Source organism: Scyliorhinus canicula, chromosome 2 (assembly GCF_902713615.1).
Source record: "Scyliorhinus canicula chromosome 2, sScyCan1.1, whole genome shotgun sequence".
NCBI classification, from domain to species: Eukaryota; Metazoa; Chordata; class Chondrichthyes; order Carcharhiniformes; family Scyliorhinidae; genus Scyliorhinus; species Scyliorhinus canicula.
In genome coordinates this window covers 165,307,412-165,330,147 of record NC_052147.1, presented here as the reverse complement: position 1 = coordinate 165,330,147, position 22,736 = coordinate 165,307,412, and the positions used below count along the sequence as shown (strand labels likewise).

Here is a 22,736-nt window from a genome sequence, read left to right as displayed (position 1 = left end):
TCCCCGTGTGTCTGTCCCCTGTGTGTCTGTGCCCTGTGTGTCTGTCCCTGTGTGTCTGTCCCTGTGTGTCTGTCCCCTGTGTGTTTGTTCCCTGTGTGTCTGTCCCTGTGTGTTTGTCCCCTGTGTGTTTGTCCCCTGTATGTCTCTCCCTGTGTGTCTCTCCCTGTGTGTCTGTCCCCGTGTGTCTGTCCCTGTGTGTCTCTCCCTGTGTGTTTGTCCCCTGTGTGTCTGTCCCTGTGTGTCTCTCCCTGTGTGTTTTTCCCCTGTGTGTCTGTCCCTGTGTGTCTGTCCCTGTGTGTCTGTGCCGTGTGTGTCTGTCCCTGTGTGTCTGTCCCCTGTGTGTCCGCCCCCTGTGTGTCTGTCCCCTGTGTGTCTGTGCCCTGTGTGTCTGTCCCTGTGTGTCTGTCCCCTGTGTGTCTGTGCCCTGTGTGTCTGTCCCTGTGTGTCTGTCCCCTGTGTGTCTGTCCCTTGTGTGTCCGCCCCCTGTGTGTTTGTCCCCTGTGTGTTTGTCCACTGTGTGTCTGTCCCTGTGTGTCTCTCCCTGTGTGTCTGTCCCCGTGTGTCTGTCCCTGTGTGTCTCTCCCTGTGTGTCTGTCCCCTCTGTGTCTCTCCCTGTGTGTCTGTCCCCGTGTGTCTGTCCCTGTGTGTCTCTCCCTGTGTGTTTTTCCCTTGTGTGTCTGTGCCCTGTGTGTCTGTCCCTGTGTGTCTGTCCCTGTGTGTCTGTCCCCTGTGTGTCCGCCCCCTGTGTGTCTGTCCCCTGTGTGTCTGTGCCCTGTGTGTCTGTCCCTGTGTGTCTGTCCCCTGTGTGTCTGTCCCTTGTGTGTCCGCCCCCTGTGTGTCTGTCCCGTGTGTCGGTCCCTGTGTGTCTCTCCCTGCGTGTTTGTCCCCTGTGTGTCTGTCCCCTGTGTGTCTCTCCCTGTGTGTCTCTCCCTGTGTGTCTGTCCTTGTGTGTCGGTCCCTGTGTGTCTCTCCCTGTGTGTTTGTCCCCTGTGTGTCTGTCCCTGTGTGTCTCTCCCTGTGTGTCTGTCCCCGTGTGTCTGTCCCTGTGTGTCTCTCCCTGTGTGTCTGTCCCCTCTGTGTCTCTCCCTGTGTGTCTGTCCCCGTGTGTCTGTCCCTGTGTGTCTCTCCCTGTGTGTTTGTCCCCTGTGTGTCTGTCCCAGTGTGTCTCTCCCTGTGTGTTTTTCCCCTGTGTGTCTGTCCCTGTGTGTCTGTCCCTGTGTGTCTGTGCCGTGTGTGTCCGCCCCCTGTGTGTCTGTCCCCTGTGTGTCTCTCCCTGTGTGTTTGTCCCCTGTGTGTGTGTCCCTGTGTGTCTCTCCCTGTGTGTTTTTCCCCTGTGTGTCCGTCCCCTGTGTGTCTGTCCCTGTGTGTCTGTCCCCTGTGTGTCCGCCCCCTGTGTGTCTGTCCCCTGTGTGTCTGTGCCCTGTGTGTCTGTCCCTGTGTGTCTGTCCCCTGTGTGTCTGTCCCCTGTGTGTTTGTCCCCTGTGTGTTTGTCCCCTGTGTGTCTGTCCCTGTGTGTCTCTCCCTGTGTGTCTGTCCCCGTGTGTCTGTCCCTGTGTGTCTCTCCCTGTGTGTCTGTCCCCTCTGTGTCTCTCCCTGTGTGTCTGTCCCCGTGTGTCTGTCCCTGTGTGTCTCTCCCTGTGTGTTTGTCCCCTGTGTGTCTGTCCCTGTGTGTCTCTCCCTGTGTGTTTTTCCCCTGTGTGTCTGTCCCCTGTGTGTCTGTCCCTTGTGTGTCCGCCCCCTGTGTGTCTGTCCCGTGTGTCTGTCCCTGTGTGTCAGTCCCCTGTGTGTCTGTCCCCTGTGTGTCTGTCCCCTGTGTGTCTGTCCCCTGTGTGTCTCTCCCTGTGTGTCTGTGCCCTGTGTGTTTGTCCCCTGTGTGTCTGTCCCCTGTATGTCTGTCCCCTGTGTGTCTGTCCCCTGTGTGTCTGTCCCCTGTATGTCTGTCCCCTGTGTGTTTGTCCCCGTGTGTTTGTCCCCTGTGTGTCTGTCCCCTGTATGTCTGTCCCTCTGTGTGTCTGTCCCTCTGTGTGTCTGTGCCCTGTGTGTCTCTCCCTGTGTGTCTGTCCCCTGTGTGTCTGTCTCTGTGTCTGTCCCTGTGTGTCTGTCCCCTGTGTGTCTGTCCCCTGTGTGTCTGTCCCCTGTGTGTCTGTGCCATGTGTGTCTGTCCCTCTGTGTGTCTGTCCCCTGTGTGTCTCTCCCTGTGTGTCTGTCCCCTGTGTGTCTGTCTCTGTGTGTCTGTCCCCGTGTGTCTGTCCCCTGTGTGTCTGTGCCATGTGTGTCTGTCCCTCTGTGTGTCTGTCCCCTGTGTGTCTCTCCCTGTGTGTCTGTCCCCTGTGTGTCTGTCTCTGTGTGTCTCTCCCTGTGTGTCTGTCCCCTGTGTGTCTGTCTCTGTCCCTGTCCCTGTGTGTCTGTCCCCTGTGTGTCTGTCCCCTGTGTGTCTGTCCCTCTGTGTGTCTGTGCCCTGTGTGTCTGTCCCTGTGTGTCTGTCCCTGTGTGTCTCTCCCTGTGTGTCTGTGCCCTGTGTGTCTGTTCCCTGTGTGTCTGTCCCCTGTGTGTCTGTCCCCTGTGTGTCTGTCTCTGTGTGTCTGTCCCTGTGTGTCTGTCCCCTGTGTGTCTGTCTCTGTGTGTCTGTCCCTGTGTGTCTGTGCCCTGTGCGTCTGTGCCCTGTGTGTCTGTCCCGTGTGTTTGTCCCCTGTGTGTCTGTCCCTGTGTGTCTGTCCCTGTGTGTTTGTTCCCTGTGTGTCTGTGCCGTGTGTGTCTGTCCCTGTGTGTTTGTTCCCTGTGTGTCTGTCCCTGTGTGTCTGTCCCTGTGTGTTTGTCCCCTGTGTGTTTGTCCCCTGTATGTCTCTCCCTGTGTGTCTGTCCCTGTGTGTTTGTCCCCTGTGTGTCTGTCCCCTGTGTGTCTGTGCCCTGTGTGTCTGTCCCCTGTGTGTCTGTCCCCTGTGTGTTTGTCCCCTGTGTGTCTGTCCCTGTGTTTCTGTCCCCTGTGTGTCTATCCCCTGTGTGTCTATCCCCTGTGTGTCTATGCCCTGTGTGTCTGTCCCTGTGTGTCTATCCCCTGTGTGTCTGTCCCCTGTGTGTCTGTCCCCTGTGTGTTTGTCCCCTGTGTGTCTGTCCTCTGTGTGTCTGTCCTCTGTGTGTTTGTCCCCTGTGTGTTTGTCTCCTGTGTGTCTGTCCCCTGTGTGTCTGTGCCCTGTGTGTCTGTGTCCTGTGTGTCTGTCCCCTTGTGTGTCTGTGCCCTGTGTGTCTGTCCCCTGTGTGTCTGTGCCCTGTGTGTCTGTGCCCTGTGTGTCTGTGCCCTGTGTGTCTGTCCCCTGTGTGTCTGTCCTCTGTGTGTTTGTCCCCTGGCTCGTCTTGGGCAGAGGGCTGGTGTTCCGGCTGCTGTTCCCATCGGTGCATGGGGTCCTGGGGGGCTCCGGACCTGGCACTGGTAGGGGCGGGGGCCCCGGATGGGCCAGGTCCACCACCAGCTAGTCCTGTAAGACACAAGACAGCATGTATGATTAGACAGCCGGATGGGGGTGAGGCTTGAGGTGGTGATGGCTGTTAGGGTGAGATGTGAGGGGTGTTGGGGTGTGGGGTGAGGGGGCTTGGGGTGAGGGGGTGTTGGGCTCTGGGGTGAGGGGGTGTTGGTGTGCAGGGTGAGAGGGGTGTTGGGGTGTAGTGTGAGGGGAGTGTTGGGTGAGGGGTGTTTGGGTGTGGGATGAGGGGGGGGTTGGGGTGAGGGGTGAGGGGGTGTGTGGGATAAGGGGGGTTGGAGTGTGGGACGAGGGGGGTGAGGGGTGAGGGGAGATGGAGTGTGGGGTGAGAGGGTTAGGGTGTGGGGCGAGGGGGGTTTGGGTGTGGGATGAGGGGGGGGTTGGGGTGAGGGGTGAGGGTGTGTGTGGGATAAGGGGGGTTGGAGGGTGGGGCGAGGGGGGTGTGGGGTGAGGTGGGATGGAGTGTGGGGTGAGAGGGTTAGGGTGTGGGGTGAGGGGGGTTTGGGGTGTGGGGTGAGGGGGGTGTGGGGTGAGGGGGGTTTGGGGTGAGGGGAGTTTGGGTGTGGGGTGAGAGGGGGTGGGCTGTGCACATAAGTGTCATGAGGACCCACAACCAGGCAGGAGGTCTCACTTGGTGGCGTGCATCCGCCCTCCGCATCGGTGACCTCCTGCTCCTTCGGCCCGCCCTAGTGCCCTCAGCTCGGGCACGGTGAGGGGACACAGGTCTTCCAGTCTCCCTCCAGTCTTCTCCCGCTCCCGCCGGTTTTGCGCGGACTTGTCCTGGGGGTGGGGGGCAAACACAAACAGCAGCAGTGTTAGATGGTCCGATGCATGCAGCTCAGGGGATGGATGTCTGATGGCATTGGTGCACAGGGCACCCGGCCATTGCGGCTGGCATGGGTGGGTGCAGCCATGAGTGTTGGGGGGGGTGGGGGTCACATGTGTGGGGTGGGGGGAGGGTGCTTGGTGCCAGGGGCACAGCGCTGGGTACTCATCCTGGCTGCCCTGAGGAGGTTGTGCAGTTTTTTCCAGCACTGGTCTGCAGTCCAGGCCACCACCGCAATGACGCTGACGGCGCCTGCCACCTCTGCTGGCAAGGCAAAGAATGGCGCCTACTGACCTCCATCCCAGCCCGGGGTACAACACCAGCCTCCTCTTCTCCATGGCGTCCAGGAGGGTCTCCAGTTTGCCATCCTGGAATCACGGTACTGCCCTCCTGGTGGCCATCTTGCCTGCGAGACTGTGTGTGTGTGGGCGCGAGAATTATTCAGTGCAGTCATGGCGTCGCTTTAGTGATGGAACTGGCGAACCGGTGGGCGGTCCAGTGGGCGTTTCTCGATGCACCTGTGCTAGCTCCTTGGGAGCTGTTCACGCCGTTGTGAAACTCCCGCATTTCCACGACGGCGTCACCACATAGCCTTATTTTGGGAGCATCCAGCCCATGGTCTGGTACCTGGGGCGCGATTCTCCGCTCCCCAGGCCGGGTGGGAGAATCGCGGGAGGGCCGCTCTGGCACCCCCCGCGATTCTCCCCCCCCCCCCCCCCCCCCCCCAAAATGGGGGGCGAAGAGCGGCCTCCGATGCCGTCGTGAAACACTCCGGGTTTCACGCCGGTGTCGGCCGTTTCGGAGAATCGCGCCCCTGTATTCCTGAATAGGAACATAGTAATTAGGAGCAGAAGTAGGCAATTCAGCTTTAAAGGGATCATAAACTACCTGGAGACAAGCTGTTGCATTGTATGTTCTGGCTGTTGGTGGAAGTGTGTGCGTGTGTGTCTTTGGAGATTTCCCAAGTTTAGTTCAAGTTTGAATATTCTACAGGGAATGATGTGGCTTGTGTTTAAGTATTTCTTTCAATGTAGGCCTCAATTTTCCCTTCCAGGTTGGCAGATTAATTACATTTCTTTGTCTATTCATGAATTTGTTATTTAAAAGAAAACACTGCACATTGATTCAAAAAATCCCAATCAATGCATTTGCATTCCTTTAAACACTTGTGGGAACAAGCGTTTCTATTCATAGTACCACTTAAGAGTCTATAACCACTTGGATCTGTTAATCAAACTATGAACTGACAAGCACCACAGTCTGATAATGAAAGGTTGCCAAATTAGTCGCACAGCACTATCCCTGTAATGATAACACATTAATTTTATTCTATGCCCAGGCAAGGGCAGAAAGAGCAGATAGGTTTGCATGAATTGCTGCCTTCACCCAGGCATGGTTGCACAAATTGCCTTGTGTGTTCCTCACTAGAACTCAACCATTTTTATGACCCAAAAAGCATTCCACTCCTTCATTGTGTAGCTGGTATGTAACCACAGGCAACATCATTGGGGAGACGCGGGGCAAAGTGGTATTGTCATTGGACTAGTAATCTAGAGACCCGGGATAATGCTCTTGGGTCCCGGGTTCGAATCCCATCATGGTAAGATGGTAAAATTTTAATTCAATGAAAATCTCTAATTGAAAGTCTCATGATGACCATAAAATCATTGCCGACTGTTGTAAAAACCCATCTGGTTCAGTAATGTCCTTTAGGGAAGGAAATCTGCCATCCTCACCTGGTTTGGCCTACACAGCAACCCCTAAACGCCCTCTGAAATGGCCAAGCAGCCAGTCAGTTCAAGGGCATTTGGGGATGGGCAACAAATGCTGGCTGAGCCAGCGATGCTCACATCCCATGAATAAAAAAAAATGTACTTGAATGCCCATTATCCAAGCTGAAGACAATTTCTTCATTCTGTGGTAATGTTGAATGTCATATTCATTTGAACCACTTTAGCAAGTCAAAGGCTGATAACTGGGTGGCAAGGCTTATCCACACATCATGGTCATGACTCCTGTCTTAAACTCAAGCACACATGCCCAGCAGGCCCTCAATGAGAGCCATGCTGCCACAAGGAATATCAAAGGACACGCCATCAACATCCGAAAGAGACACCCTGGAGGAGACCTGCAATATTCAGCTGAGTGGATTAAGATTTAGTTTTATATGAGTACATTATCTTCCATACAACCTGGACTTTAACTGGAAACAGTCCTTGCCTCCATTTTCCAGGGGAGAAGGTGAGGAGCGGCAATCCGAGGAAGAGGGGGAAGTGGAACATCAAGGGAGGAACAATAAGAGGAAAGGAGGCAACGGCATAGAACCCCCTCTTTCTGCCCAGGTCTACATGATCAGATTAGATATAAGCAGCAACCACAACTGCAGTTCCCCATTTGCCAACAGTCTCCATCTCCTTGTTTTCCCTCTATCACATCATCCAATTGCTAACAACACAAAAGTTCAATTCCTGATGCAGAGAAATCATGCGGAAGAGCAGAGGGTTAAAACTGCGAGATTAGCAGCAGAAATGGCAGATGATTATGAATTAGTTCATAAATCAAAAGCTTGGTTTCCAACATCAGCTTCAGCCTGTGAGGGATAGAAACTTGGGATATGAAAAATACTCAAGTGGTAAAGGTGAAGGAGATCGGATGGGAGATAATAAGGAGAGTGTACCTCAGATTAAAAAAGAAATCCAGGAGGGTGGAAGAGAAATGAAAAGTTTCAAATGTTTTCACTGTAATAAACTAAGCAATGTAAAGTCACAGTGTTGGTGGTTGAAGGTGGTAAAGGAAAGCCCAAGTGAAGCGAAGGAGGTGCAAAAGATTGTGCAGCCTGATTAAGAGGTGATTGATAAGAAGGTGCCAGATCTCTTTAAAGAATTTATTTGTGTGGGTAAAGTTTACTCATGTGTATCAGGAGGAGTAGGTAAAAAAGTCACAATTTTAAGAGATACGGGAGCTAGTCAATCTTTAATGGCGAGAGATGAGGAGTTATGTAGTTTGGGAAGAATGTTGCCAGAAAAGGTGGTAATATGTGGAATTCAGGGTGAGAGGAGTAGTGTTCCATTATATAAGGTAAGGTTGGAAAGTTCAGTGAAGTGGTAGTAGGAGTAATAGAGAAACGATCTAGTCCAGCAATACAGTTTATCTTGCATAATGATATAGCTGGATCGCAGGTTGGAGTTGTGGTTGATAAGCCAGTGGAAAATCAGACAACTGAAGTGTTGAAGGACGAATATCCTGGGATTTTTCCGGATTGTAACAAGGTCGCAAAGTCACAGGTTAAGACAAGAGGAGAAATCAAAGAGTGAAGATGAAGTTGAAGTGCAATTATCAGAAACGATTTTTGATCAGATGGTTGAAAAAGAACAAGAACAGTTGGAGGATGAGGCGGATATTTTTAGTTCAGGAAAATTGGCAGAGTTACAACAAAAAGATATATAAATAAAACGGATGTATCAGAAAGCATATACAGAAGAGGAATCTGAGTGTATACCAGAGTGTTATTCCCGTAAAAGTAATGTCTTGATGAGATAATGGAGACCTTTACATATGCAGGCAGATGAAAAGTGGGCAGAAGTTTATCAAGTAGTATTGCCGGTAGGGTATAGAAAGGAGGTATTGCGAGTTGCAAATGAGGTACCAGTGGAAAGTCATTTGGGGATGAGGAAAACTCAAGCTAAAATCCAAAAACATTTTTTTTGGCCTGGACTACATAAAGATGTAGTTACATTTTGTCAATCATGTCACACATGTCAAGTGATAGGGAACCTCAAGCAGTGATAAAACCAGTGCTCTCAACACCCATTCAAGCATTTGAGGAACCTTTTACAAGGGTCCTAATTGATTGCACAGAACCGCTTCCTGAAACAAAAAGTGGGAATCAATATCTTTTGACTATAATGGATGTGTCTACGAGGTTTCCAGAGGCCATTCCAGTAAGTAATATTACATTAAAAAATATTCTGGACGAGTTACTTAAATTCTTTACGAGACATGGACTACCCACAGAAATACAATCGGATCAAGGGATCAAATGTTACCTCAAGGTTATTCAAAGAACATAGAACAGTACAGCACAGAACAGGCCCTTCGGCCCTCGATGTTGTGCCGAGCCATGATCACCCTACTCAAACCCACGTATCCACCCTATACCCGTAACCCAGTAACAACCCCCCCCCCTTAACCTTACTTTTTAGGACACTACGGGCAATTTAGCATGGCCAATCCACCTAACCCGCACATCTTTGGACTGTGGGAGGAAACCGGAGCACCCGGAGGAAACCCACGCACACACGGGGAGGACGTGCAGACTCCGCACAGACAGTGACCCAGCCGGGAATCGAACCTGGGACCCTGGAGCTGTGAAGCATTTATGCTAACCACCATGCTACCGTGCTGCCCTAGTTATGGATAGCTTAGGAATAAAACAATTTAAATCAATTGCATACCATCCAGTATCGCAGGGAGTGTTAAAAAGGTGGCATCAGGCATTAAAGACAATGTTGAGGGCTTATTGTCAAGATTATCCAGAGGATTGGGATAAAGGAATTCCCTTTGTGCTGTTTGCAATTAGGGATGCACCTAATGAATCAACCAAAGTTAGTCCTGTTGAACTAATTTTTGGTCATGAGGTAAGAGGACCACTTAAATTGATTAAGGAAAAATTGGTGACTGAGAAATCGGAAATTACATATTGGATTACGTGTCAAATTTTAGGGAACGATTAAATAGAGCAGGTGAATTGGCTAGACAACATTTAAACGTTGCACAAAATGTGATGAAACGTGTAGCGTGCAAGAAATCCAAAGTTCGTAGTTTTGCCAGTGGAGATAAAGTTTGAGTGTTGTTACCAGTGGTAGGTGAACCTTTAAAAGCAATGTGGTAAAAACGACAGATAGAAGAAGATCTCACCGAGTGTGTCATGTGAATCTGCTTAAAAGGTAGTTTGAAAGGGAAGGAGAGAAAAAGGAGGAGGTTTTAATGATTCTAACTCAAAGTGACGAACCAAATCCAGATGACTGTGAATTTGACATACTTCAAATTAAATTGGAAAACAAGGATGTTCTTAAAAATTGTGATAAATTGTTGAGTTACCTTCCAGAGGAAAAACGGACTGACCTGAAAGTTATTGATATCAGGTGGGCAAGTTTGTGGAGATAAATTGGGAAGTACTAAAATGGCTATACATGATGTAAATGTGGGAAATGCTGTTCCAATCAAACAACATCCATACAGACTTAACCCTTTAAAATTGGCACAGGCTAACAAAGAAATTGAGAGTATGCTTAAAAATGGTATAATTGAAGTGGGTTGCAGCCAATGGAGCTCACCCATAGTGATGGTACCAAAACCAGACGGTACCCAACAGTTGTGTGGATTATAGAAAGGTTAATGCAGTTACAAGAATGGACTCTTATCCTATCCCACGTTTGGAGGATTGCATTGAGAAAGTGGGATAATCAACTTTTATTTAAACTGGATTTACTTAAATGTTACTGGCAGGTACCTTTATCCGAAAGGGCGAAGGAGATTTCAGCTTTTGTGACTCCAGATGGTATATACCAATTCAAAGTTATGCCCTTGGGCATGAAAAACGCCCCAGCCACATTTCAACGGTTAAGTAACAAAATCGTTTCAGGATTACCCAATTGTGCAGTATACATTAACGATCTGGTAATTTTCAGCCAGACATGGAAAGAACATTTAAAACATCTGATGGAGTTACTCGATCGACTTCAGGTGGCGGGTTTGGTGATAAACCTAGCCAAAAGTAAATTTGGAAAAGCCCAAGTCACTTTTCTTGGCCATACAATTGGACAGCGTCGAATGGTCACACGGGATGTGAAACCAACAGTTATTGAGTAGTTTCCAATACCCTCAAGACGAAGGGAAATAATGCGATTACTTGGCATGAGTGGATTTGATCAAACATTTTTGCAAACGTTTTGTAGTGTGATTGCTCCACTGATAGACTTGCTGAAGAAACGTCAAAAATTCCAGTGGAAGCGGAGTTTCAACAGTCATTTGATGGCCTGAAAGCTGTGATAACCAATGCTTCTGTGTTGGAGACTTACAAGGGACTCTGTGATCAGACTGAACTGAAGTATTTGACTTTAAAGAGAAATGCCGAGGCGAGAGAAATGGACGGATCGTGCAGAGACCTTTTTGTTCAAAGAGACTGTCAATTGAAAAGGATTTCAGTTGGAGGAAGAAGAACAAGAACAAAATGGACTATATTATTATACCTGTTTGTGTGTGGTATTTTTTGAAACGGAAAAGTATTTTTACTGTGTGCATTTCTTAAAGGATAGTGAGAAGGTGAAAAATAAAACCATCTTGAAGTTGATGGTTTATTTTCTTTTTTTGGGGTGAGGTGTCATGAGAATGTTGCTTTAAGAAATGTTTGGCTGCCTACTACCGTGATGTCAGAGTGTGGAGTGTGGGTAGAGCTGAGCTCTGGCTCTGCTTTTTAGTTTAACTTTGAGAAACGCTTGGGTGTGTCTTTTTTTTTGGTTTTGTTTTCAGTGTTGGAGCTGAAGCCAGACAAAGCAGCTGTACTGCTGTTCTCTCTGCCATGAAAAGACTGTCTCTTGATCATTGGTGAATTCAGAATTATAAATGTTCTGAGTAGTGACTTTGACCTGATGTGCTTCTGTTAAAGGTTTTTTTTGTCTTCTGGATGTTGTTTGGGAAGTTATTAAGGATTACTTAGTGTTGTATTCTTTGGGGGTTGTATTTGAATTAATGTTTGCTAAGATGTTCACTGTATGTTTTAAAAATGTTAACTTGAGTTCATGGAATAAACATTGTTTTGCTTTAAAAAATACGTTTCCATTTCTGCTGTCCCACACCTGCAGAGTGGGCCGTGTGCTCCCCATACCACAATCTAGTCAAAGTTGTGGGTCAGGTGAACTCCATGATACACATTGGGGTTCTCTACACCCTGGCCCATGACAAGAAGAAAGACTGTGATGGGATTGATTTCAATATCAAATCAAGTATAGAAACAGAACTAAAGAGAGGGAAGAAAGATTGGTGCATTTAAGGGGAAGGAAACACGAGTTGTCAAGAATATTAGGATATTTTGATGGTCTTATATTAAGGTGGTCATTTGAAGCACAAAAATGAACATTGATTTAGGGACGAAATGGCCTGTTGCTGTGCTGTATTTTTTTTTTACATAGGATATACAACACACAAAACAGAAACAAGCCATTCAGCAACATCAGTCCCTCCTGAGAGAGAAAGGAAAAGACAAACAAGAGTTAAAAACATAATTAAAAATAAGTTTTAGTCTTCAACAATTAAAACCTGAAGGTATGAAACTCCACTATTGTTAGTTAGCTGCTAATTTGTATGTTTGTATTAAAAGCGGACTCGAGCTATGAGCACTCAAGAAGCTCAACACCATCTAGGATGAAGCAGCCCACTTTATTGGCATCACATCCACAAACATTCACTCCTTCCACCATTGACGCACAGTGGCACATGTGTACCATATACAAAATACATTGCAGGAACTCACTGTACCTCCTTAGACAGCACATTCAACAACAAAACCGCTACCATCCAGAAGGGCAGCAGAAACATGAGAACACCACCACCTGAAAGTTCCCCTCCAACCACTCACCATCCTGACTTGCAAATATATCGCTGTTCCTTCAGTCACTGGGTCAAAATAATGGAACTCCCTCCCTAACTGCACTGTGGGTGTACTTGCATCTCATAGACTGCTACATTTCATGAAGGCAACTCATTAACACCTTTGCAAAGACAATTAGGAATGCTCAATAGATTCTGGCCTAGTCAGAGAAGCTCACATCCTCTTGAAATACATTTTTAAAAGGTTCTCAAATACTAGCCTTGCCTTCCACAGTGAATTGGATGGGTAATTTTGGCTGTGTTTAAGTGCACAAAAAAGTATTGGGCTAAATAGCAGATTTGTAATCATGACCATAAGGCACTTTGTTTAGAATGTCTAATTTGATCTTTCCTGCTTTAGGGTAATTAAAGGTCTCGATAATGTATAATTTTATCTAATCATTATCACAGGCAAGCTGCTTGAAACAGCTCTCATGCCCGAGTTCAGAGAATAGGCAGGTCTCAGTCCCGAGTTCAGATAATACACGTGGGGCGGGATTCTCCCTTCTGGGGACTAAGGGTGGGATTCTCCAAGCACGCGGCGGTTCGGAGAATCGGCATTCACGACGGTAAGTCGCGCGACACCGGTCCAACGCCGTTTCACAATTCCCCGAGGAAGCGAAAACGGCTTGGTCGTGAACGGTGCCACGCGGCCCAGAGAATCACCTGAGGGGGTCCGCTGAGCAATTCTCTGGGCTCCCAGTGATCCTGCGGCCTGGATGGGCCGAAGTGCCGAAGGCCGCCCCCCGCAGGATGAACGCCGAAGTCCCGCCATGTGAACTACATGCGAACGGCGCCGGTGGGACTCGGCCTATCTCGGCTGTCACTCGGTCCATTGCGACCGCGGTGGTACCATTGCCGCCGATTCTTCGAACACCCTATAATCAATCCTTGGCCTTCCATTTTCTTATCTTGAAGATGACCTTCAGCAACGTCATCTCTAAATATAGCATCAGTTTCACACTGATGCAGTAAGCTCAAAGTTCAAGCTCAACAACAGCTGTTTGGTCTCATTGTTTCCAAATTGTGAGATTGCGGAGCAGAAATTCCCACTCCAGCATGAGACCCGTCTGGACCAGGCCTGCCAAGATGCCCGGTCAGCAGGATTCTCTACCACAGCCGGGATACCCCAGGTCTAGGGGGTAATAGATGGCACACGTCACCTTACGTGCAACGGGCAACTCAGGAGTGCCCTTCTTTAACAGGAATGAGTTCCACTCCCTGAACGTTAAATTGGTGTGTAATCTCTGCCTCAGCAATGCCTATGTGTGACCGGGCCATGCTCTGCAGTGCCTCGCTACTGTCCACCTGTGTCTGGGACACATTCCTCAGCGATTGGAACATGCTCCGCAGTGCCTCAGCAAGGCCCACTGAGACTGGGACATTGCCCTCGGTGATTGGGATATGCACCGGAGCTCCTCGCCAATGCCTACCTGGGATTGGAGCGTCTCTGCAGCGTCCCGGCAATGCCCACCTGTGTCAGGGACACATCCCCCAGTGACCGGGACATGCAGTTGACATGGCCCTCAGCCATGGCCATCACTGACTGAGCAACGCCTTGGACACCATCACTCATGTTGCTGGCGTCATCTCCAGGTTTTCCACTGCAGTCACCACCCAGGCAGTGTTGGCCTCAGTGCCATGCATTGCTGGTGCCATCTCCTGCACCCGTAGCCTTTGGGACTCCTCCAATTGGCTATGGATCGACTAGAGTGTCACTGACATCCACTGAATCTCACGGCCGCACCCGAGTGTCCGCATCAACTCTGGGATAACCTGGTCCAGAGGCTCGGCATTGGACTGGGACCCAGCTGGGACCAGGCATGCTGCAGATCTCTGATTGTTGTGACTCCTGAATGATCCTGCTTCCACCTGATGTGCATCAGCAGCTGTGTGGTGCTCACCAGATTGTGCCCCAGAAGCCTGTCCACTACTTTTGCCACCCGGGTGTGTGTCTTTGTGCTGGTGGAGGGTGGACATGACAGCTGTGATGCCTGAATGGTGGCATCCTCTGAGCTCTCTTGGGAGGCGGTGAGGAGTGGGCTGTACCCCGGATTGGCCAGCACCATCAGATGGAAATGCTGCGGGAGAATGGACATGTGGTCAGTGAGAGGCAAGGATTATTATGTCTGGCATGAACAACACATGTGTGACAGGTCATCTGTGTGGACGCTGGTGGATTCTCACAGGCCAAGCTCAACCTCTGTGACTGTTCTGTCCTTGACCACCCCCGCGACCTCCATGGTCCTTTCCTCGTAGCGGGTGAGGGCTCTGATGTTTGGCCGCCGGTCTGGACCCTTTCCCATTTGTCATGGGCCAACGTCTCCTGTAGGGACAAAGAGAGGACTTTGCTGGAATGGGTGGGCAATGCTGGTGGGTGCCAGGATGTGTTGGGTCATATGCACGGTATTGTGCTGGGGGGGGTGGTGTGGTATCAACCACAGGGTCATTGGGAGGACAGCCGGGTGTAGCAGGCAGGACCGTGCCAACTCATCCATGCGGCCCAGTGAGGTCTTTGTGCTTCTTATTGCACTGGGTGTGGGTCCTCCTGGTCACACTCCCCATGCTGACGTCCATTGTCACTGCCTCCCAGGCAGCACTGGTGCCTCCCCCTGGGGGATTTTCCTACCCTAAGCAGGGTCGGAGAATCCCAGCCCAGGTGTTGCACAGCAGTAAATACTTACTTATTTCCATTTGGTACACTGTATTCAGTGCTTATAATGTGATCACCTCGCGAGTGGGGAGGCCAAACAGACTGGGTGTCTGCTTTGTGGAACACCTCCATTCAGTGTGCAAGCGTGACGCTGAGTTCCCTATCATTTAAATTTTCTTCTCTACCTTGCTTCCACTCTAGGGCGGGATTCTCCGACCCCCCCCCCCGGTGTCCGCCAGGCATGAATCCTGCCCCCTACCGGCCACCAAATTCGCCGGCCCCCCAAAAATTCCCCTGAGGTGAATCGCACCGCCCGCCTCGGAGAATGGCGAGGACCACGCAACGCAATGGGGCCGCCCGAAATCTCTGACCCGCGATGGGCCAAGCGGCCGCCCGTTTTAGGCCAGTCCCGCTGGCGTACATTAAGGTAGGTACTTACTGGCGGGACCCGGCTCTGCCGGCAGCCTCCGGGTTCCTCGGGGGGGAATCTGGCCCTGGGGGGTGCCCCCACAGTGGCCTGGCCCATGATCAGAGCCCACCGAGCCGCGGGCGGGCCTGTGCCGTGAGGGCACTCTATTCCTCCACGTCGACCGCTGTAACAGTCCACGATGGCCGATGCGCAGATGAACCCCTCTGCGCATGCCCTGGGATGACGGCAGCACATGCTGGTGCTCTCACTCATGCGCCAATGCGCGCCGGCCTGCGGAGGTTTTCCAGCGCCAGTTGGCGTGGCGTCAAGCCCCTTGGCGCGGTGCAAATCACTCCGGCGCCGGCCTAGCCCCTAAAGATGCAGAGGATTCCACACCTTCGTGGGGGTCCGACACCAGAGTGGCTCACGCGACTCCTCGGCGCCGGGCCCGCCCGCCAGCCCAGGTAGGGGAGAATGCCGCCCTCGGTCTTGGCCCGCTACAATGTTCCAACGAAGCACAAAACAAGTTTGAGGAACCGCACCTCAACTGTTGACTGAAAACTCTACAATATCCAGACTCAACACTGAGTTCAACAAATTAGGGCGCAACACCAGTGCCCCCATTGTGTGTTATATTTACCGTTTTTTTCTCATTGAGGAAAGAGTCAAAGATTGGAAAGCAGAAATGTTATGGAGTATTGTGTAGCCTTTAAAAAGGAGATGGTTCAGGTTGTCACGACACCCTGGGCAAGCGCACTGTCAATTCCAGCCCCTCTCGACCCGGGGTTGCAACATAAGTTAATTATCAAGTCATTCTTAATTCTTATGGAGCAAGTTTAGCACAGTGGGCTAAACAGCTGACTTTTAATGCAGAACAAGGCCAGCAGCACGGGTTCAATTCCCGTTCTGGCCTCCCTGGTCAGGCGCCGGAATGTGGCGACTAGGGGCTTTTCACAGTAACTTCATTGAAGCCTACTTGTGACAATAATCGATTATTATTATTGATAACTAAAGAGATTTTGGCCCTCGGCTGCTGCAATGAAATGCAGACACCAGATTAATAAGTAAAAACATTAACAACTATTGATTAATAACATGAGGAAAAGATTAGAATATGAAGTAATAACAGAACAATGATCTAACAATCTACCTAATCCCAAAACTTTCTAAACACACATAGAACAGTACAGCACAGAACAGGTCCTTCGGCCCTCGATGTTGTGCCGAACAATGATCACCCCACTTAAACCCACGTAACCCGTATACCCGTAACCCAACAATCCCCCCATTAACCTTACACTACGGGCAATTTAGCATGGCCAATCCACCTAACCCGCACATCTTTGGACTGTGGGAGGAAACCGGAGCACCCGGAGGAAACCCACGCGCACACGGGGAGGACGTGCAGACTCCACACAGACAGTGACCCAGCCAGGAATCGAACCTGGGACCCTGGAGCTGTGAAGCATTGATGCTAACCACCATGCTACCGTGAGGCCCCTAACGATGATGATGGGAATGGTGGGAAAAGGGTTGAACTGAGAAGGTGATTAATAGTTATGAGATTGTTCTTTGCTGCCGGCGTAGCTTTTTAGCCAGCGATCTCCTATTCATGTATCGAATCTGAAACTGCAAGTTGTAGAAAGCTCTCTAAATCAGCAGACAGTAAGAGAGAGAGAAACAGAGAGATATTCAAAGCTGCCTCGTGTCTGGAACTCATCATCACTGGTTCTACCATGGAACGTAAAGGGGATGTCTCAACTTAACCCATCATGATCAGGGTTTCAACTCTGCCAAAATCTGTAGTTTAAACAGAAATCCCAGATGGTGTAACAACGTTGTAGCAGCTTAACCAAAAGACAGGCCACAAGGAGGGGAGAAATATGAAAACACAGGACAGACAAAATGGGGTTTACAACAGTATCTTAACAAGGTACAGTTGATATACATTCCCGCAAAGGAAAAAAGGCAGCCGAAGCCAGAAATTACTGAATGAAGGAGTTGTTAGAGAATTACAAATCATCCACTTGGCACCTTTGGTTGAAGATTGTTGCAACCGTTTCATCCAGCATTTTTCATTCACATAGAATCCCTACAGTGCAGAAGGAGGCCATTTGGCCCTTTGAGTCTGCACTAACCCTCTGAAAGAGCACCTCTTTCCCCTTCACCCCACTTGGGGACAATTTACCATGGCTAATCCACCTAATTAGACTGTGGGAGGAAGCCAGATAACCCGGAGGAAACCCACAAAAACATGGGGAGAAAGTGCAAACTCCAACAGACAGTCACCCGAGGTAGGAATAGGACCCGGGTCTCTGGCGCTGTGAGGCACCCGTGCTAACCACTGTGAGCTTCATCTTCATTTGAGGATTTGGATGTTCATGGAGCTTCCTCTGGTTGATTGTTCAATTGCCCACCATTCACAACCAGATGTGAATTCTATGAATTTGACTGCAAAGCTTTGATCTGAATTGTTGGTTATGGGATCACTTTGCTCTTGGCACGTGTTCTGGATTGAATAGGGAAACTGTTTTTTTTCTCCCTAGAGCAGAGATGATAAAGAGGATTTTAAACGAAGATGTTTAATATCATGAAGAGTTGAGATAGAGGAATCTTCGAGACAGGATCTACTCCCATTTGGAAGCAAATGGACGTATTAGTGAGAGGCAGCATGGTTTTGTGAAGGGGAGGCCGTGTCTACTAACTTGATAGAGTTTTTCGAAGAGGTCACAAAGATGATTGATGCAGGTAGGGCAGTGGATGTTGTCTATATAGACTTTAGTAAGGCCTTTTACAAGGTCCCTCAGGGCACACTGGTACAGAAGGTGAAGTCACACGGGATCAGAGATGAGCTGGCAAGATGGATACAGAACTAGCTAGGTCATAGAAGGCAGAGAGTAGCAATGGAAGGGTGCTTTTCTAATTGGAGGGCTGTGACTAGTGGTGTTCCGCAGGTTTCAGTGCTGGGACCTTTGCTGTTCATAGTATATATAAATGATTTGGAGGAAAATGTAACTGGTCTGATTAGTAAGTTTGTGGACGTCACAAAGGTTGGTGGAATTGCGGATAGCGATGAGGACTGTCAGAGGATACAGCAGGATTTAGATAACTTGGAGACTTGGGCGGAGAGATGGCAGATGGAGTTTAATCTGGACAAATGTGAAGTAATGCATTTGGAAGGTTTAATGCAGGTAGGGAATCTACAGTGAATGGCAGAACCCTCAAGAGTATTGAAAGTCAGAGCGATCTAGGTGTACAGGTCCACAGGTCACTGAAAGGGGCAACACAGGTGGAGAAGGTAGTCAAGAAGGCATATGGCATGCTTGCCTTCATTGGCCGGGACATTAAGTATAAGAATTGGCAAGTCATGTTGCAGCTGTATAGAACCTTAGTTCGGCCACACTTGGAGTATAGTGTTCAATTCTGGTCGCCACACGACCAGAGGGTGTAGAAGAGATTTACCAGGATGTTGCGTGGTATGGAGGGCATTAGTTATGAGGAGCGGTTGCATAAACTCGGTTTGTTCTCACTGGAACGATGGAGGTTGAGGGGTAACCTGATAGAGGTCCACAAAATTATGAGTGGCATAGACAGAGTGGAGAGTCAGAGGCTTTTCCCCAGGGTAGAGGGGTCAATTATTCGGGGGCATAGGTTTAAGGCGCGAGGGGCAAGGTTTAGAGGAGATGTACGAGGCAAGTTTTTTACACAGAGGGTAGTGGGTGCCTGGAACTCGCTGCCGGAGGAGGTGGTGGAAGCAGGGACGATAGTGACATTTAAGGGACATCTTGACAAATACATGAATAGGATGGGAATAGAGGGATACGGACCCAGGAAGTGTAGAAGATTGTAGTTTAGTCGGGCAGCATAGTTAGCACGGGCTTGGAGGGCTGAAGGGCCTGTTCCTGTGCTGTACTTTTCTTTGTTCTTTGTTCTTTGAAAGAGGAATTGTTTCCAATAGCTGATGGATTTGGATTTATTGTCCTGTGTATGGAGGTACGATGAAAAATATTGTTCTATGTACGATCTAGACAGATTGCTCCATACATGAAGAAACATAGGACATACAATAAATACACAATATAAATATATAGACACAGGTATCGGGTGGAGCATATAGACACAGTTATTGGGTGGAGTGTAGTGCTACTCAGTAGGAAAGATGCATGGAGAGATCAGTTCAGTCCATAAGAGCGTCATTCAGAAGTCTGGTAACAGCGGGGAAGACGCTATTTTTGAATCTGTTCGTTCGTGTTCTCAGATTTTTGTATATCCTGTCCGATGGAAGAAGTTGGAAGAGTGAATAATCCAGGTGGGAGGGGTCTTTGATTATGCTGCCTGCGTTCCGAAGGCATCGGGAGGTGTCGAAAGAGTCAATGGCGGGTTCGCGTGATGGACTGCGCTGTGTTCATGACTCTCGGTAGTTTCTTATGGTCTTGGGCTGAGCAGTTGTCACACCAGGCTGTGATGCAGTCAGATAGGATGCTTTCTAAGGTGCATCTGTAAAAACTGATGAGTTAAAGAAGGCCTGATAACAAGAGATTTTAAAGTGACATGCAAACGGCAAGGGGCAACATGTGGAAAACCCTTAAAGAACTGGTTGGGTTTGAAAGGCACTGCATAATAGACTGATGGGCACAAATTCAGTAATAGCTTTCAAAAGGGTATTAGATAAACACTTGAAGGTGAAAAAAATCCAAGGATCTAGGAATAGCGTGCAGGTGTGAGGCTTCTCAGGATTAGCTTTAGAAAAAGTGACACAGATTAGGTGGACCAAAAGGCCTCCTTCTGTAACTGTAATATTCTATGATATACATAAAGCAATCAACATTCATGTAATTTTAACAATAGATTGGTACCGCATCAGGTTACCTGTACTGCTTCCTTGCATCATATCGTCCAGCATTTGTCTCACGAAGCTTGGTAGCCAGGACCCGAACAATATTGATGAACAAAATAAAATTTACCTGAAAAATATGAGACAGAAATAAGTCATTATTTTACTGACACTGTAACCACCCATCCTTCTTATGTAGTTAGGAAGCGTTTATCTTTCTACACTGATTTATGCTAATTATCTTTTGCAATCTAATTACAGCAAAATTAGTACGCATTGTTACTGATGGCATTATCTTGTTTTTGAGCCATTTACAAGACTATTTAGAGCAGCTATGAGCACACTGGCAGGAAGCTCCTTCAAAATATCTTAAGTGAGGGATTGAATGGTGCAATGGATTAGCAGAATGGATACACATTCAGTCACCACTAATGGGAACATAGGGCCCTCTCTATCAGTTATAAGACAAATAAGTATGCTGTGGAATCTACGTTGGATAATATTAATACAAGTTGCACTGTATTAGCCACATTCTTTCAGACAGCTACAGAATACTGAACGTGGAATAAAGAACAGTATAAATTAGTTGAGCTGAGATCTGATGTTAGGGTCGAGGCACAAGAGACAGACTTTTACTGTCCATTTGGCCAGAAGTATAATTAACTTGAGAGTGTTTGCTACCAGTACATGGTGTTGAGTGTTTCATTCCCAGCACTGAAGACGTAGCACACTGCATTATTGCTCCCAGATGGGGAGCACAGAGTCCGGAAAATTCCCACGCCCGCCAATCAACTCATGAGAAATTCCCCTGAATCTTTGGGCTTTCATTCCGCAGAAGCAGTTGTTAACTTGGATTCATGCCCACCAACCATGGGAAAAGTGCAGAGGTGGCAACAGGGATTGTTGGGTGCTAAGACATGCTGATTAAAGAACCTGCTTTCGTGCTCTGGGACTTACTCTCAGTTACAATAAAAGAAACAACAGCCCTCTGGCCCTCACACTCCCTCAGCCCCCAAACATGCCCCATGCCCTATCCTTGCCAACTTATGGCACTGCATGTCCCACACCAAATCTCCATGGCCCCTCATATCCTCTATGCCCTTGAAACCACTCCCATGGACCTTGATAGTCCCTATGTCAGGTTAGTGCAAATTGATGTCACCCCATGAACACCTAACCACCCTTTGTCCTTCCATGCTCCATGCCAATCCAGTATCCACCATTAGCAGACCGCAGGACCAAAGCAGAGATGAAAGAAAATAATGTTCCGAGGGTCTATTGCAGACTTCATTACATGAAAAAACTCTCACTCATAACATTTTAATCTGTTCAAGAACTTAACCCCCCTATAAAAACAATAATTTCCTTCAAATACTTAACAAACATTTGTATTCACAGCCCCACATCAATGACAGCTAATCTCTATATAGCTGCTTGGATCTGTCGATCAAGTCATGAACTTAAAGCCCCAGCAACTGCACCCCCCCCCCCCCCCCCTTCCCTCCCCCATCCCACTGCACTCTATGATGATGATAGGCTGTGGAAACTGTCTTTAAAGGGGTTGGAGATTTAAATGTCTTGACAGTTCCACAGAATGCACGTTCATGAATCAGCCTGGAAAACCTTTGCTGCACGCCCTCGAGAGCAAGAACATCCTTCCTCAGATAAGGAGACCAAAACTGTACACAATATTCCAGATGTGGCCTCACTAAGGCCCTGTATAATTACAGCAACACATCCCTGCCCCTGTAATCGAAACCTCTGGCAATGAAGGTTAGCTTTCTTTACCGCCTGCTGCACCTACATGCTTACCCCCTCTCCCAATTTACAACCATTCAGGTAGTAATCTGCCTTCCTGTTTTTGTTTCCAAAGTGAATAACCTCACACTTATCCAAATTATACTGCATCTGCCATTGATTTGCCCACTCGCCCAACCTGTCCAGATCCTGCTGTAGGATCTCAGCATCCTCATCACAGTTCACCCTCCCACCCAACTTGGCATCATCTGCAAACTTTGAGATGTTACATTTTATTCACTCATCCAAATCATTAATCTATATTGTGACTAGCTGGGGTCCCAGCACTGATCCCTCTGGCACCCCACTAGTTACTGCCTGCCAATTTGAAAAGGACCCATTGTGGTAGTCACCACTAACTGTATTAGATGTATATTAGATGTAGTACGGTAAGGCCCCTGTACTAGAGGTACATGGGTAAATCCCTGCCTGCTTGCTCTGCCCAGTAGGTGGTGTATAAATGTGTGTGCTCACCGGAGCTGCTCCCATTCTGGTAGCAGCTACATGAGGCCACACATCTTTGCTCAATGAAGCCGCGACTATTCACTACTCTCATCTTTGCAGTAATTGATAGTGCATCAATTTATTAAGCAAGGTTTTTAAACGATGGATCTCCACATCAAGCCTGATAGCCAACAGCTGAGCCCTCAAGCAGCCAACGCTACGTCTGCTTTTGACCACTGGCTAGCCTGCTTTGAAAGCTACCTCCAAACATCCGCTGAAGAACCCTCGGACGCACAGAAGTACCAGACCGCTTATTCACGGGTGACCCCTGACATTTTTCCTCTCATCCGGGATGCGTCCACTTACTTTGCAGCAATGGAGCTCCTGAAAGGACATTACGTTCGGCCGGTTAACAAAGTCTATGCTAGGCACTTCCTGTCCACGAGACAGCAACTCCCCGGTGAGTCCCTAGATGATTTCTGGCGTGCCCTGTACATCCTGGTGAGGAACTGTGACTGCCAGGCAGTTTCAGCAGTCGAGCATACAGAACTTTTAATCAGAGATGCTTTTGTTACGGGCATGGGGTCGGCGTACATCTGCCAGCGCCTATTGAAGGGGGGTACGCTGGATCTTGCGGGAACCAGGCAGCT

At 48.7% G+C, this 22,736-nt stretch overlaps 1 protein-coding gene across 4 annotated transcripts in view; it reads right to left on the bottom strand.

Moving 5' to 3' along the window:
* The window catches only part of LOC119961152 (parathyroid hormone 2 receptor-like), a 454,460-nt gene that overhangs the window by 40,820 nt on the left and 390,904 nt on the right, over positions 1-22,736 (bottom strand). For all 4 annotated transcript variants that reach the window (XM_038788634.1, XM_038788635.1, XM_038788633.1 and 1 more), the window contains one exon: positions 19,881-19,975. In XM_038788634.1, the coding sequence (XP_038644562.1) occupies positions 19,881-19,975 (95 nt within the window). The remainder of the gene's footprint in view (positions 1-19,880; positions 19,976-22,736) is intronic.